Here is an 18,129-nt window from a genome sequence, read left to right as displayed (position 1 = left end):
ATGTCTTGAATAAAAATCACTGTGTTTTGTCCTTTCCGAAAAAAAAATATTGTCATTTGTACCATCAATTGCGAATGTTCTTTGTAACAAAATTACCAAAGGAAGGGCACAAATAGCACTGCAGAGTTCTAAGTTGTGATTGTTGTAGGTGTAAATCTCAATTAGAGGGGGTCACATTTCATGAACTTCCATGGAAGAATGAAACGTGTTTGTTGACGAGAAAATTTGTCATGAAGAATGGAAAAATACAAAGAATTGTGCGAGGGGAGAAGTCCAACTAATGCTCGATTTGAAGTTGTTATGCATTTGGTTTATTACACTTAGGGAAAATTGTTTTGAATTTATTTGAAAAGGATTGATACTTGAGAATGGATCAAATACTGTTATTGATATGTTTGGAATATCGATTTAGATTCTATAAGCACATGGGGTGTCAAGAATGCATAAACAGTTTTAAGTGTTTTATACAATGTGTTAAAGTAAGCTTGACGTAGGGGTTAATTTTAGCAGGATCAGGTGAAATTCTTTAGAAATTTCAGTTTATATTGAAATATTTTCCGACCCAGTGAACGTCGGAAGAGGAAAATTTAGGGAGATCCTGCTTCCGCGGATAAGCGAGAGTCTAATTCAGAAAATAAGGAATATTTGGGGACTTTCGTGCGTGCAGAAGTGGGATGTATAAAGAGATGATTGTTAGTTGAACAAGCAGGAAAACTGCAGCAAGCCTTTTCCTTCACTCTAACACGTATATATGATTTAAGCATATTATTATTATTATTAGAGTATTAAGGTAGTTCCAAAGCAGACCCAGGAACTGCGAATGGTCAGTTTATTGCACCCATCCTTTTTTATTTCGTATAGAGCTTTATCTTGTTATCCTTAACATAGGACAGTAAATATCCAGGTTGGGACCATTTTATAACAGAGACAGAGCAAACAGTGCCACACAGAAACATCTCCCGCTGTATCCCAAATCCTAAACAGTAGCACAGGATGTGAATATTGTCGTCTTCGTCCTCTGTCTGGATATTATCGACAAATCTCATCTGGGAGCCAAGAGCATAGGCCAACTAGCGTTCTTAACTGATCTATTGTTGACATTTAAGATCTCTTATCTCCATTTGCCATCTAGTTCCAGGATTAGCATAGCATACCGAAGACGAAGCCGTTTAACCCAGTGTACCTTGTGCTCATTGGCCGCCTTCCCTTTGAAAAAGTTTTTGATGCGTCCCCCAGAATAACCGTGAATAATAATGAAAATAGGAAGACGAACACTTCCTCCGGTTGCGTCAGGGTTGTTTATCTTCTCAGGACAAGAAAAACACGTAGATCTTTGCCAAAGCTTTCGACGCTAACAACGCGCCTTCCTCAGTGGCTAAAAGGAGGGAAATTTTATTCGAGACAATCAAACTACATTTCTTTGTTTTATCAACTCACTGAAAATCGTGAACAATGTCTCTGAAAATTGTCGTATTCTAACTCCTCCGCTCCTAATGAGGAAACACTAAACATAAAATATAATAAAATAACAATTAACATGCAAGATTTTCTACATTAAACTATAATTTTTCACTAAAATACCCAGGGAAACACAGGATTTAGCCGGGGTAGCACCTCTCCGGACATTGATCACAAGCCAACTGCTCTCTACTTGAATTGATCTTGTAACGTTTTTTCATTTCAATTGATTTTTCAATTGATGACCTTCTGTCTTGGTCAAAAACCGCCTCCCATGTTTCATGCAACCATCAAAGTGATCTCTCATTCTCAGGCATATGATCAACGCAGCAATCCTGCATATGCATTATGCACACCGGAAATTTCCGAGCGTTTGTTTACCAAGTGTGACAGATTCTGTTTTATGTGGAGGGACTCCAACATCATCCTTTTCCCATAGCATCTATGAAAGTCTACTATTTCAGTCTCCTCGAACTTAAAGGAATGCCCTGTCTCTGCCACATGAGCACAAAGTGATGTTGCATTAGTGTTTTTAATTGGAGGTTTAATGTCACTCTTGTGTCGTTGTAATCTTTTTTGCAGTTGCTGGCTGGTTGTCCCAATGTAATGCAGCCCACAATCATTGCAGGGAACAGAATACACCACATCTGACCTTTGGAGTTTTGGGATAGGGTCCTTAACCTTCGTGAAGAAATCCTTCAGTTTTTTAGCCGGTTGAAAGGCCACCCGGGCTCCAGTGGATCTCGTGATTTTCGTCCTCATCCTCTCCGAAACTCCCCTGATATATGTGAGGGTGTAAAATCTTTCCATCTGCAGGATTTGCGGGGGTGACGATCTACCTGACTGTGAAGGACGTTCCCTCAAAAGTCTCCCGATCACTCTCTCTGGGAAATCGTTCTTCCTGAGGATCCCCTTTAAAACATCATCTATATTTGTTTCCGGCCTGGTAGTGACTGATCGTGCCCTGTTGATGAGATTCCTACCTACGTTGATGATGGTGCTTTGGGGATGGGCACTGTGGTAATTGAGCATTCTTTGTGAGGCACTCGGCTTGCAGTACCACACCGTGCTCAGGGTATTCGTCTCATTCCTGTGAATCGTCATGTTAGCCACTGAGGAAGGCGCGTTGTTAGCGTCGAAAGCTTTGGCAAAGATCTACGTGTTTTTCTTGTCCTGAGAAGATAAACAACCCTGACGCAACCGGAGGAAGTGTTCGTCTTCCTATTTTCATTACCATTTCTCACGTCAGTACCTATACAATTAACCGTGAATAGGCAGACTAATGATTGTCCACGTTTCTTGATGCACTTTTCCACTCACCACTCAACTTATGTCTCACGGTGTTTTTTGATGAAGTATCGAGATTGTCTATTAAAACACTTACTTCAATCCAGAGGTTGTATTGCCCGTAGGGCTTCGTTTGTGCGTGAAGTTGTACAACCCATGGTTTACCTCATGGTCGGGGCTGTTTATTTACGAAGAATCGCTTATCCACAGCTAACCCTTGCGGGTCTTACACGACTCCTACCTGGACCGTTCAGAGATCTGCCACCTACTGACCCCCGTCCCGGTATCGTAGGCTAAGTCCCGGGATTTAACCCTAACTCTGAACCCTCTGAACTAACTCATGAGAGCACGTATAGAAATTACTCCGTTACGGGTATGCGTTGCTCGCATGAAGTATATCGGAAAATCAAAATTTCCCTTGGGCATGGCACACATTCCATTCTGAACAACGTAAAACATTCACAATGACCTTAATAGAGAATGCGAAATGGTAGGACTGAAACTCGTATAAGGGTAAAGTTTACACATGCTTTTTTTAAATTTAATACCTATCTAATTCTTATTATTAATCATATCGAGATTTATTTATTTGATATTACTTTATTTGATATTACAATGTAATCATTACAACGTACCTCGTGTTGGAAGAATCTGCTGATCGTAGATCGCCCAGGAATGCTTTCCCCGTAGTGAATGCTTCTTCCGTGCTCCTAAAGGTTTTTGGGCAGAGGCGGTGCATTTTATCACGTTTTGTCACAGTGAAAATGTCTTTTTTCTCCACATTCAGTTGCTTGCACTGGGCGGGACTCGAACTCACAGCTGCGAGAATCGAGTCAGAAATCTCACCGCCCAAGAGCTAACACCTGAGATCCCCACCTATCTAATAGGGTGTTACAAAAATCAATGCATTTTTGCAAAATTTGTGCTAAATTTTATCCCTGTTTACCACAATCTACACTTGTTAAATGTACAATTATTTCTGGCAGTACAAAAGGATAGATATATTCACATAGCCAATAAAATAGTCACAAAATTTAATATTTATTCACTTGATTTGTTTAGCAATTTAGCAATTCAAGTCACATAATATATAATTGATCATTATTGATTATTCCCAGAACTGTAGGAAGGGTGGGAAAGAAATTTGATTGTATCAATTGAATGTTATACGTGAGGTAAAACGCTAATCACTATCTATTTAAAAAAAAATGAGACACCTCGTGAAAAAACCCACTGAACAGTTCTTTTAAAACCGTTTTAACACCAAAAATAAAAATACAAAATGATGTCATTCAATTAATTGGCATTTAGAATGGGCATTTGCATAATGATCTTCTGGGTCAAGTAGAGTTAAATTGCAGAATTCTCACAAGTCTCTTGTGGACAATTTTTCTATGTTTTTGTTGTAAAGATTTCTTTCATGTCCTTTTTTCTCGCCTCATCAATCAAGTTGATGCATTTTGTGTTTGCGACACAAATTTGCATGTGATTTATCATTTTTCTGGGATGGAGAAAAGAGGCAAGAACTTGTGACACTCAAACTGGGTGACTTTTCCGTGCCGACAGGCGAGGAATTATACTCCAGAAAGGTTGATTAGCAAGAATAAGGAGTGTAGAACTCTCTCAGAGTGAAGTAATTAAGCCAGGAAACAAGCTCTATGGGCAAGTTTTTTGTCTGTCTCTCTGCGGGTTCCTTAAGTTCTTTCAGTACGCGATTTTCATTGACATGGTTTTTCAGAGGGGGTTGAGAAAAGGGTTTTTTGGGTGATTTATCATTTGACAGTGGAAACGAGATCCACAAATTGGTGGAAATTAAATATTACTCAATCTTCCAAGGGCCCTGTTAACATGGGTAATTTTTCTTTCAGTTCTTGGGACGTTCCTTCATCATTTGAATTCGTTTCTCATTAGGAAGCCTCAAACATGGAATTATTCATCTTTTCTTTTCTTTTTTTCTTTGGTGATGAGATAGATTGGGATGGAAATGTGTTGATGAAAACAGTTCTTTCTCACCTCAAGATCACGTTTTTTTTTCATCTTCATGATTAATTTGCGTCAAAATCAATTTCTTTCCAATCAAATTGAGTGTTGATTGAATCCAATTCCGCTGAAAATTTCAAAATCATTCACTTTTTTTTTAGATTGTTAGGAAATACATTCAGACATTCTTTCACGGACAAATTTGCGATGGAAATCTGCTTACATAGTACAAAATAATATATCACAGTACATGAGTTATTTCGACATAATCTAATTTTCCCTATGACATTTATTCTATAAATTGTCAGTTTTATCATTTTTCCCCTTTTCCCCTGGTTCTTTAGGATAAAATAAACCAATTGCCAAGAGGAAAATTTAATGATCTAGCACTTTTGGGGCAATTCACCGTGGTGCCACAATAAGATTAATATTAATTTTGCGAAAGAATGGAAAGAGAGGTGTATAGTTCGCTAAATTTTAATTGGAAAAATACTTGTGTTGTAAAAAGGGTTAACATTAATGGAGTAATACGATCGGCAAGATTATTGAAACATCTGAAAAGCAATTCGAGCCATTTTTCATAGGTGCCAACTGTTTTTCGAACAGATTTCGAGTAGTTTTCATGCCTGGCAACTTTGTACTCCAGCGTGAGCAGTTGGTAAGTGCGAGTGGAGACAATATCAAACACTTGCTGTCTTTTAATGGCATTCTAGCAGTTAATTTTATTCCGATAATAATGCTGGCACAACATTCCATGAAGGAAGAAGACCTTTTCGCAAGGGGATTTCTAGATATTCATTATTATTTTCTCTTGTACGGGTATCAGTCCCATGCCCGTGGAATCAAGTACAATGAAGCTCACTGGATGCAATCAGAATTCCGAACACCTTTAATGCCAGAAAAATTCCTGGTGACCTAAAGGGGATTCGAACCCGAGACACTTGCATTATAGAGCGAGTGATCTACCACTTGACCCCATTGTGTGCCCTCAGATATTAATATTTTTCTTAAATGAGACACAACAACAAACTTCTGTATTTGTATTTAAGCTGCTATTATAAACTGGAGATAGCAGATCTTTCTAGCAGTTTTCTTGTTCATAAAATAGAAACTGTAAAATTACTTGTGTTGCAGTTTCTACTTCAGAATTAAAAACAAAAGTCATGTCTTTCGCAGTTCTTCTAGCAAACATTATTGCAGTTTTTTTGGAAGTATTATAGGAAGTTTAATAGGATTTTCCTGTAAAGGAAGTGGACACCTTTCAAATACGACTATTCATCTTTTTTTTATATGGAACTGGATTTTATCATGATATAATTTAGCTTTATAAACCAATTCTAAAGCAAAATTACTTTATGATAAGCTTTAATTCTTTTTAAGCCAAACTTCATAGTTACCCCAATTCAAAGGTGCCCAGTGCTCCCCTCTCCCTAATATTTTGTTAAATATTATTAGGTTTATTGTTGATCTTAGACCCAGGGAAAACCAGACTGCTAGAACGATTAATGAATGATTTGTTACAGTTCTGTGCAGTGTTTTAACGATAAAATCCTTAATGTTTATAGAAAAAAATTTCAAGATTATTGCACTTTTTTTGCAATAAAATTAGATCAAAGTGCAATATATCGTTAGTAATGTAAACGCCAAAAATTTAAATTCCGTTTTAAAATGTAAAATTGCAAGGTTAATGTTAAATTTTTACACCAATTTATTCAATATAGAACTAGAGAAAACTTTAAATAAGTAAGCTACTTACTAAAACAACTGCTAGAAAATCGCATCAGCATAACTCTTCGACTTGTTTAAACTATTAGGGTTTCAGAATACTGATAAGGTTACTTATGCTGAAGATATTACATTTCTCAATTAAGTTTTTACGAAATTTTTAAGTAAAGCAATATTTAGGGTCGAAGGAACACCTCTTCGACAGGGTATTTCTATTGACACTTCTGTCAAAATGATGTTGTCAACATTTATTTAATGTATCTAGTAAAATGCAAGTAATATAATGTTGTTTTCTCTGTAACTTCTTATAAAAAGAGATGTTCAAATTTCATATCCTAAATCGGTACTGAAAATGTCAATAAGTATGGCATGATAAATTCTTAAAGTGTCAATAGGTGTTCCTTTCACCCTATTTTAATTTTTTTTCTAACAGTTCACATTCTTAATTGAAAGAAAATAATTGTTTTGCTGATGTTTGACAATTTATTTAGTAAAAACCTGCTATTTTACTGTTGGTTATTCACAAGTCGTCGTTTGGATCAACAACTGTCAAAACTTTCTTCACTGAGAAGAAAAAGGGGGTGCGATTAACTTTTTTTCCTCGTAACTTTAACACTTTTTAGGTGTAAAAATATATCAACATTTGTTAATGTTAATTTTGCACCTTTTTAAGTGTAAAATTAACGTAAAAAAGGGTTAATTTAATCACTAATACACCTAAAAAGGGTAATATTTACACCGATTTCGGATCAGTAATGCAGAGTAAAATTAACATTCCCGGAATGTTATTTTAACTTTTTCGGATTTCTCTCAAACCTAAATCAATAGCTAATTTAAACTGCTTACTTACGTACTAAGTTATTAGAATCGTTAATTTATAGGCCGTGTAAGCTATGAAAATTGCTAATTCAAGTGACTAAGTTTCCAGGGTATTTTCTTGATTGGTTCACATAATTTACGCTAATGTTTCTTTATTTTATTAAGATTTACTTCTATTTGCCCGTATTCTAGGCAATTTCGGTATTTGATCAATCATTGCCTCAGTTTTACTGGCCAGGTTTAAATCCTTGTAATAGCAAAAATAAAGATTTTTAAATTTCCCAGTAATTCTTTAGCACCAGCGAAGTTTATGATACTACCGGAAGAAGCGCTGTGCTCGTATATCTAATAAGAGTCTTAGTATTTTCTTGTGTATTGTTAAACATGGTATCACAAAAATTCCGTGCTGATATGTTAGCATTGTTGCGTAATTTTCACGGATGATTTCCCAAGTTTTTGGCGCCAAAATATGGAAAAAATTAATTAGACAGTCTTGAATGGTGGAAAATCCTTGGATTTGCCATCTGTGTCAATCTTGTTCTTGGGGCTTTAATCCACCAAATGGTGTTTAATGATGTTTACATTAAACTTGAAATTTGAGACAATAATCGTGCGTGATGAGGAAGAGTTACTGAACAACCCAGGAAAAAAAAGGGTGCGACAGGATGTTTGTGTCCTCGTCAGGGAATTTTTATTTGGGCGCAAGAGGAAAGAATAACGACTAGGTTGACAGACACAAACTCTGGTAGGAAAAAAAAAGAATTCTTTTCGAAGATCAAAGGTAGACAAAGAAGTTTGAAAATGGGTGACAATGAGACATGATATTGAATACAAACCTTGATTAACTGCAAGAAAATCGACAATTGCAAAACCCTAAACCCTCGGTTTTTTTTTGGGGAGGTTTTGAATATCAAATTGTGTGGTTGGGTAGCTTCACCTCGCTTGTTCACGAATTGCCATATGAACGCCTTTCAATTGACTCCGTGTATTTTGCACCTCTTCTTCTTGAGACAACTCCATATACCCTAAACCTTTTTGCCATATATAATTTACAAATTAATGGTGTCATATAATTTTTTTTTGATGTGCCAAAGATCTGCCTTGGAATGGAGGTTTGAAAAGGAGGCCACATGGAGAGATGAATAACTTTTGATTGACATGTTAAAAGACGTATAACGAGTTCGTCTTCCATGCTACAACCTTTTTGAAGCCCTTACATGGCAGAGACACAATAAATATTATGTGAAATATGAAATTGCAACTCAGTCTTGCATTGATTTATCATAAACTGAGCTGAAGGACAATGCTGATGAATGCTTCTAGATTGAGATAATGATAAGACTATTCTTTTCTTACTTACATTGGGGTCAGATTTACGGATTTGAGATGAAACCAAGATGAAACTTGGTGCAGAAATTTTCAGAATTGGATTTAATTAATAGGAAATTCATACGGAGAAATCCATGACTATATCAAGGGAAATGTTTCGGGAAACTCGCGAAACTTAAGAATTGCTCCCACAGTCTGTCATCCAAGTAACGGTAAAAACGGAGCGAAACTCAAGAAACCCAAGAAAATTCGCGAAACACCCTTTGATATTTACTACTTACTACAACAAAATGAGCCAACCTTCTCATTGAGATATGGAAGCGAATCACCCTTTCGGTTTAATCATAATTGAGTTTCACTCTCTCTTGGATAATCTGAAGACCAATAAGGGGCATCAACCTTGTTCTCAGAGGTCTCTAGATAAGCAGATTTACTGAATTTGAAGAATTCAAAGGATAAACTATAACAAGCTCTACAATGTTAAGTTATTTTTTTAATGAACTTATAGATAAGTTATGTCCTAGACATACTCACGACTTAAGCCGGGAGCCGGCACAGTGGGAAACTGATGGGAATGTAGTCTTATCATTTTTTTTAAATATATAATTGCGTTAACCTGTTTGTCGGCGTAAGCCGTAAGTCTGTCCACCACATTATACCCATACATACATCAATGTAGCCGGGAGTATTGAGATTCAGATTGGCTCCGTTCAGTAATAACCTTTGGAAAAGACAAAGCCACTCCAAAGCCAAGCCAAACCTATTCGAAAATCTACCGGAAGCCTAAAGTGCAAGGTCATATACCCGCCGCTTTAGCGCTGATTGTTCTGCCATTTCGAATTTCGATATTCTTGACACTTCAATCGTCAACAATGTCAGCAACACTGAGCAAACTTTTGCTGCAAAAAGTGAATTTTTGTGTAGTTTTGTGGAATTTAAGGATGGTAGAACGTCTTAATTACAATTTCATTCAAAGAAACGCACTTTTGATGAACTTGCTCACTTTTGTGTAAGTCGTCGGTTTAAACGTTCGAACTTCCAACGGGTTTTTAGGTAAGTTCTCTCTGATTTACCTTCGAATCGGTAGACCGGAGAGGGCTCTCAAATCGGGAAGGTTATTACTGAACGAGAGGATTATGGACCCTTAAGAACGGATAATTGGTACCACTAGATTCAGGACAACGTTTTTATCTTTTAATTTAATCTAACTAATATCTTCTTAATTTGTTTTTCGATCCTGTGTCCTAAAAATTTGTTATAATTGAAAATTTTGTGTTTCCGTCTTCGTCTATCGTAATTGAATTTTAGGGATTTTTAAGTAGATGATTTAAGATTCAGATTAAGATTTGCTTATGGGTCGGTTAGGGGAAGGTGGGGTCAGATTGTTGTACGACATTTTCGCCTATTTCACTAAACTCAGTGTGCGTTCTGATACACACTGTACCGCTTTATATCATGGTAGACTAGCCTCGATTTTATGGATCTGGGCAGTGAATGAGCATTTGTATCCAACTGAATTCTACATGTCGAAACTCCTTTTCGTAGTTATTTACTTACTTACTTAAAAGACGCTTCATCCCATTTTTAGTACCAACTTTTCTTTGTAGGCGGTTCATTATCAATGCATAGGAATTACTTTCCCATTCATTCACTGAGTTTGAGACTAATATGATAGCTGAAAAACCTGCAGCTGCCTAGGCTCGAATCTGAGACCTCACGGTTATAGAGACACTACGGTATCCACTGATTCACTGAGGCCCCTTTTTGTATATGACATGGTTGTAACTATCGTCGATGAATTTATAAAAACAAGTGATTTTTTTAAAATATTAAATACAAATATGACAAACACAGATGTTTGTTGTTTTTTAATAAAAAATTTTAGCAATTCGGTGGAGAATGCATTAGGATTACAAGAATAGACAACGTTTTAAATTGAAAAATATTACGATTTGACTTTTATTTTGAAAGTTTTTTTTTAATAGAAAATGGAGGTTTTTGTATGATTTGTTTAATTTTGACTTTATCAAAATGTTTTTATTTGGGTCAAGGTAAAAATCTCGAACGCCAAAATCCCGAAAGCCAAAATCCCGAACCCCAAAATCCCGAAAACTAAAATCCTGAATTCTTTAAGGACGATAAGATCAAAAATTGAGGGTCATAAAAAATCATTTTTCTGACTTTTTACAACAAAATACAGCTTTAGAAGGCCGTAGGAAAAATTTCATTTTTGGGTCACCGGTGATCCAATCGTTCTTAAAGGGTTAAAAGTGCCATTGCTACTCCCGCGATTGCACCCGATTACAGCAAAGGGGAATTTTCTTTGTCTTAGCAAATTATTATACCCTTCATATAATTTCATCCTATTCAGGATTTTGAACATCCGGGATTTTCGCTTTCGGGATTTTGGCGTTTGGGATTTTGGCGTTCCGGATTTTGGCTTTCGGAATTTTGGCTTTCAAGATTTTTACCGTGATCCAAATAAAAACATTTTGATAAAGTCAAAAGTAAACAGATTATACAAAAACCTCATTTTCTATAATGTTCATTTTTAACTTCTACAGGTTAGAAAAATCTTAGTAATTTGATTTTAAAGCTTTTCAAAGGCTATAACCGATAAATTTTACTATTAAAGACTGGTTTTCAATTGTCAATAATTTATTAGAAATCTGTGCATATTATCTTCAATCTATTTTTAAAATTTCTTTCTAACTCTATCTCTATCGATTGAAGAGGCTGAACAATTGCATTCAATTGGTGTTTCTCTTCATCTTTGCAGATTCCTTTGTCAATAGTCAGGAATGGACAATCTCCAGGTCCGTGCCGGACTTACGGCTGGGTATTGTGGGATCCCTGAGTTCGGGGAAATCCGCCCTGGTTCATCGTTACCTCACAGGATCCTATATGCAAGAGGAATCTCCGGAAGGTGGTCGTTTCAAGAAGGAAGTCTTCATCGACAATCAGAGCTATTTGTTGCTCATACGCGATGAAGGTGGACCCCCTGAAATGCAGGTAAGAAAAAAAAATGAAAAAAGCCCATTTTCCAGCCGACACTGCGTGACTCCCTTGCATGATTTCCTGGACGGGAAAACACGTCAGACTTTGGCGCCACGATGACGCCAACAATCGCGGCGTCGACGGGAAAAAGTGAGCTATTGCCCCCTCGGAAATTTACAACATTAGACTCCTGCCTGAATTTTATCAAGAGTTATTTATCCTCTCTCTAGATGGAATTACACTCATAATATATATAAAAAAAAGTTCCAAAAACACCTTCATATTCTATATTGCTCTTTTCAATTGTTTGAACTTTCCCGAAATGGAGCACAAACCGGGTAAATAACTCCCTCGCAGTTTTATTTATTCAACTCACAACAAAAGTCGGCAGATAGGGCAAAATATTAATTTTGAACAAGAGGGGTGAATTTGTTGATGATTTTTTAAGCAGTTTTCTGATTTATGAGGTTTTTATTTATACTTCTCTTTGGGCACATGGAATGAATTGTTGTTGAGCTACTTGCCGTTAGGGGCAGTTTATATAAATTTCTAGCAAAACTTTATTTTCGGGTTAGAAAATTCTGTTTGAGGTTTAGGGGAAGTGCTTATAATTTTGGACAGTCTGCATATAAGCATCGATATCCCAAGTTTGAAGTGCGATATTTTCAATACTAATTGACTTTTTTTGTTACTCTCTTTTCAGAAGGATTGTTTAGAAACTTGGCAAGCTATTTATCATCTCATTTTTACTAAAATTAGTTTTAATACGTTTAAAAATGAATTGATATGTAGAGGTGAATTTGACTCTTATTTTGGACAACTTGTTTATTAATTTGGCCAACTTGTCTGTAAATTTGGACAGATAATCCGCCTCAACAGGATGCCCATTGTTCTTCATTTTATGAACCAATCTTACCAAGTCCTCTTCCTGTTCATGTAAGGGAAACGTAGATTGTCACAGAAGCCCAGAAACTTCCCATATCATTCATTAAAGTGAGTTGACTTCGAAACTCCAAGTACGTGCAGATTCGCTCATTCCCTGACCTTTCCGGGAGCCTTTCAAGGCATTTCTCGCTACATTTCTTTCGTAGAGATGATGCTCCTTTGTTTCTCCAGGCATTTGTCCAACCTAATCATCACAAAAGCTAAAACTTCACGAAATTTCGTGAGAAAAACACCTGTCCAAAATAAGAATCATCACCTCACTGGTGAATGTCTTAAAAAATTTCCCATTTTTCACACGAAAAATATAATTCACAAGGCAAATCTCACTTCAGGTCAAATGTACAAATCATCAGTAACGTGAATCAACACAATATTCAATGAATATTCAATAATATCACTCAAAAACAGCGAACAAACTTTGTTAGTACTTCACCAAAACTAAATAAGACTGAAGTAAGCCACGAAGTTCTGTCATATTTCTCGTAAGCAATTGCTCACACTGAATTTTCAACAAAGCAATTTCAACTCAAATCATATTCAAAATTTAACGTATTTAGTGTCAAAATCTTCCAAAAAGAATAAATATTTAGATAGAATTCATTTTTCATCAAATATTGGAATAAAATTCCATCATTTTAATCAATTTATTTTTAGTGTCCAATTTTACCCTCAAAGTGTCCAAAATAAGAAACTGGACAAAATTATGAGCACTTACCCTACTCTCTTTTAGGTAGCTGTTAAATATAAATTCTAACCTAACTTTGCGAATTAACCGTTCAACTAATTTTAAGCAATTTAACTATTTGAAATAAAAAATCCAATATTAGTATGAGATCTTAAAGTTATGCATTTTCTGAAAGTTTTGAAGGGATTTTTAGGTTATGTACAAACAAACCTCAAGTAATTTTTTCTATAACAATTTTATTACGGAAAATTTTGTGTTTTAATGACAGGTTGTTTTACTAATGAAATTTTACTTTAACATTCTATATTAAAGTTTCATAATTTCTTTGAATGTTTGAACTAGGTAAATAATCCCAAAACCGTTATGTTTTATTAGAGCTCCAGTCGTTCTTTTTGAGGTTATGTCCGGAAATATAGATCAAGCACTTCTCTGTGAAATTTTCTTTTTAATAAGTCTTATTCCTCAATACTGATTTTCTTATTTAAGAAATTTAGTATTTAGTAATTCTTTTTATATGTTTTTTTCTGTTTTTAAGTATTCTATTTATTTTGAGGTTAGGTCCGAAAATTAAGTTTAAGTATTTCTCTGTGGAATTTATTTTTGAAAATCTCGTATCTTAATACCAAATTTTCTTATTTCAAAAAATATTTTTGATATTTCCTTATATATATAGTTCTTGCTTCTATATTTAATCTTTATTTTGAGGTTATGTCTGGAAATATAGTTTAAAAGTACTTCTCTGTTCAACTTTATTTACTGAAATTTCTAATAGTGAATTTTCTTATTCAAGTTATTTAATATTTAATATTCTTTTTAAGATTTCGTGTCTTGCACCTAATTCTATCTTTTTTAGAGGTTATATACATAAATTAAATCCAAGTTATTTTCTGTAGAATTTCTCATTAAAAAATTTGAGTTTTAATGAAATAGTTTTTTTTCCGAATTACGTATTCTACCTTTGTGCCATTTCTTCCCTTTGGCATCAAAGATAAAGGTATTCATGGGACATCATAAAAAGCTCCATAGAGCTCGTCGAAAAGCACCTTTCTTAATAAATGGAGATGTGAAAATGGTCGGAAAATAATAGGAAAAAGAAGGAACTGAGGAAAAAAATGTGCACAATAGATGGGGATTTGGCATAAATGTTCATCTGTGGACCATTTGTGAATCATGCTCATAAATATTGAATGGATTTGGTGAAGAGATGTTTAAGCAAAAAGAAAAAGACTTTCCCTCTGTTATACATTCGATATGACACAAAAAAAGCACGTGAATTCATGGATGAAAGAACAGAATTAACACACTAAGAATAATCTAAAAAAAAAAGAAAGAGAAAGTCACGTGAGAGAAGACGAAAATGAACAAAAATACCATCGATTTGTATAAAGAACGGAAAAAAGCTCAAGGAAAGTGTTAGTTTTTTATATGAAATTTTGAGAAAGGGGCAGAAAGTTGATGAGGATGAATTTATAGAAAAAAAAAGAGGGAAAGAAAAGCAGTAAATCCATCGAGTGTGAAAATGGCAATTTCCTCTGTGACTTTCATTAAAACCAAATTAAGATTTCCACTAATGGGAATTGGAATTTTCACAAGGGGAAAATATTTTTCATATCAAGTGCTAGGGGGTTAAAATAGAGTTTTTGGGGTGAAACTTTTAATGGATTTTCTGTATACAACCAGAGAAATTAATTAGTAATGATCCTATGGGATCTATGGGATAGTTCTATAAGTTTCTTTCTGTTATTATTCGATAAGTTGTAATTGATTGCCTTCAATATCAAAATTGCTATGTGAAATATTAATAGATTATTACATTTGAGGGTAAGTGTATGAAGTTTTGAGCATTCAGAGAAATTAAATTATACCTTTGGCTTTAAACAAGGTATTTATGAAAATAGAAATGAAGTAATCCATAAAAAATATTCTCTCATAATTTTTCTTAAGTCTTAAATATTATGCAATTGAGCGTGCAGCAGTTTGTTTTCGTTTTTGACAGCTATCATTATAAGTTGTATAACAGTTGTCAAAACAGTTACGTCACAACACTAAAGTTCCTTAACATTTTTAAGGACTAGAGGACCAAAAATTGGAGGTCACAAAAAACACCTTTTCTGACTTCTTAGAGCAAAACATACCTTTAGGAGGTCATAGGCAAAAAAAAATTTGGGCACCGGTGTCCCTATCGTCCTTAAAGGGTTAAACTTTGACAACTTGTGATTATTATTTTTCAGTATTTAACCTCATATTTCTGAAAAAGTAAAAGTTAACATTTAAAAGACGGAGTGAAAAATTATATATTAAACGAAAATGTCTTGAAATTTTAAAAAAATCGAAGTTCACGAAAATGAATTGGGGGGAACAATTAATGTTTAATCTAACCTCAAAGTTTGCATTTTGTTATGGCTCAGGGATCGTTATTGGGCTTACTTCGTTTTTCCTGATTTATCAATGACCTTCCGTCGGTTTTATGGCCCCTACAGACTAGAGAAATTTATGTCCATATTGATGCAAATTTACTACGCTTGTGTAGCTACAACTCTTCAATCCTGTCGTTCAGTAATAACCTTCCCGATTTGAGAACTCTCTTCGGTAGAGGTTTTTCCTTTATCGATTCGAATTTATATCAGAAAGAACTTACAAAAAAGAAAGAAAACCGTTGGAAGTTCGAACGTTTTAACAGACGAGTTATACAAAAGTGAGCAACTTCATCAAAAGGACATTTCTTTAAATAAAATTGCAATAAGACGTTCTGCCATCCTGAAATTCCACAAAACTACACAATCCTCTGGTTCAGTTATAGCCTTCTCGATTTGAGAGCTCTCTCCGGTTGAGTTTTTTCCTTTACCGATTCGAAGGTATATCAAAGAGAACACCTGAAAACCCGTTGGAAGTTCAAAAGTTCTGGAAAAGAACTTATTTTGATGAAATTGCGATTAGAACGTTTTGTCATCCTGAAATTCCATAAAACTACACAGAAATTCACTTTTTGCAGCAAACATTTGCACACTGTTGTTGACATTGTTGACAATTAAAGTGTCAAGAATATAGAAATTCGAAATGGCAGAACAATCAGCGCTAAAGCGGCGGGTATATGAACTTGCACTTTAGGCTTCCGGTAGATTTTCGAATAGGTTTGGCCTAGCTTTGGAGTGGCTTTGTCTCTTCGAAAAGGTTATTACTGAACGGAGCCATTGAGTCTTGGACAATTCAGAATGGCCTCCATTTAAACCCTAAAAAGCCACATGCCCTTATAATATCTAAAAGACCTTTTTGTAGTCCGATTGCATTACAATTTTCGGGTAATACATTCCGTTTGTTGAGAAACCACGTAATCTGGGCATCATCTTCAAATTGTCTCTCTCACTCGTAGGATTCGTAGGTATCGACTGCTATTGGTTAAAGCATTGTTTATATCCATAATAACCTATAAGGCTGTGCTGTTGTTTGCAGCGGGTAGTGAAACGCTACTGAGGCTGCCCGAGACCTTTCATGGCTGTGTCAGGTACGTTTGTGGCCTTGGCTCCAATGACATGATACCTTATTTTCGATACTATCGACTGTCGATTCTGAAAAATTTAAACGATAGCAAAACTTCCTGTAACTAATATATATATTTATAAACAGTCACATCCTTTTAAGAATGTCACAATGAATGGCCCAGCAATGCGTAAAAAGTCGACATTCACTTAATTTAACAGATATAGAATTATCGATACTATCGATTCGATATTGTCGAAAAGTTATAATTCCTCCCCAGATCTCCAAGTATCGTTACATCTCGGTGGATTGTGATCTTCAATCATTTATCCGACTGAGAGCGATCTCATTCCTTTTCCATCTTTTCATCTTTGTTTTCTTTAAATTACTTCCTAAAATATTGAAAAATTAATAAAAATATGGGCATGACTTTGGGTAGAATTTCGGCCACTTTGAGTGAAATACCGGCCACTTTTTTTCTGACCACCTTTTGTAACGCAACGGATAGAAAATTTCAAAACGTCAAACGGAACGAGTTTAATATTTAGTTTAATACGTTTATATGATCCACAAGCCCTGAGATCTTCCGTGTAATTTGTCCTGAAGACCTGAAGAGTAGCATTTCAAATTTACGCGCATATTGGCCGAAATTAGAAGCTGGCCGAAATTTGGCCCACTTCCCCTAATATATTTTCCTGCTATTTTCTTGTTTTATAACTGTTTCCCACATAATAAACTCTGCATTTTTTATTGTGTAGATAATGCTGTATATCGTATAAATTTTCCAAACTTATTTGAGGAACTACTTTCAAAATTTTCCTGTCATCTTTCTTAATTGAAAATGTCACTTTGCCTTTTTGTAAGCCTTTTTCTGAGTACGAGTTTTCTTTTAAATTTTCCTTCAGGCCTTTTTTAGAGCTTTCAACTTGAATTATCCCCTAAATGATATTCCGGAGGATAACATTTTGAATTTATGTCACTTTCTTTGATGCGGAAAAGCGGATTTTCCGTAAAATTTTCTCACAGTCAATCAGCCATTTAAAATTGTATGTCTATGACCTTAATGCCAGAAACCATAAAGATAAGCTTATCGGATGGATATTTTCAGGAAAAATCTCATACTAAAGCTTTAAAATGCCTCAAAGGAGGGTTGGCATTTTGAAAATGCATTTTAACACTCAATATTTTGGGGGATTATTGGGTGATTGACTGCTATACTGAACACCCTCAAGCATAAATCACAATAGCGTTCTTTTGAGGGTTTCGAGGGGTTGTGCCACATTAAATTCTTCCTCCCTTTTGGTATTTAAAAGGAGATTTTTGTAATGAGATTTTGTGGGGTATTTTTTTGTGCTCAAAGATTTGGTTAATATTTAAATTTTTCATTGTTTAATTACGTGCTAAAAACGTGCGAATTGCTTGTGTCT

At 35.1% G+C, this 18,129-nt stretch overlaps 2 protein-coding genes across 4 annotated transcripts in view; one reads left to right on the top strand and one right to left on the bottom strand.

Moving 5' to 3' along the window:
• LOC129807338 (centaurin-gamma-1A) overlaps positions 1-18,129 on the top strand; it is a 121,718-nt gene that overhangs the window by 94,323 nt on the left and 9,266 nt on the right. For both annotated transcript variants that reach the window (XM_055856543.1, XM_055856544.1), the window contains exon 2: positions 11,378-11,610. In XM_055856543.1, coding sequence (XP_055712518.1) covers positions 11,378-11,610 — 233 coding nt within the window. The remainder of the gene's footprint in view (positions 1-11,377; positions 11,611-18,129) is intronic.
• LOC129807339 (uncharacterized) lies at positions 1,261-2,490 on the bottom strand. 2 transcript variants are annotated; one of them, XR_008752268.1, is made up of 3 exons: positions 1,582-2,057; positions 1,438-1,504; positions 1,261-1,375 (listed from the first exon to the last, which is right to left on the bottom strand). XR_008752268.1 is itself a non-coding variant. In XM_055856546.1 (2 exons), exon 1 carries the CDS (start codon positions 2,488-2,490, stop codon positions 1,780-1,782), a length of 711 nt encoding a protein of 236 aa, XP_055712521.1. In that variant the 3' UTR covers positions 1,261-1,504; positions 1,582-1,779. The 2 variants fall into 2 exon arrangements, 1 of the variants encoding a protein (XP_055712521.1); XM_055856546.1 differs by having other exon boundaries at positions 1,261-1,504; positions 1,582-2,490.

The sequence above is a fragment of the Phlebotomus papatasi genome, chromosome 3 (genome assembly GCF_024763615.1).
Source record: "Phlebotomus papatasi isolate M1 chromosome 3, Ppap_2.1, whole genome shotgun sequence".
Taxonomy (NCBI): Eukaryota; Metazoa; Arthropoda; class Insecta; order Diptera; family Psychodidae; genus Phlebotomus; species Phlebotomus papatasi.
Note: the sequence above shows the minus strand (reverse complement) of the source record. Positions and strands in the feature narration are given on the sequence as shown.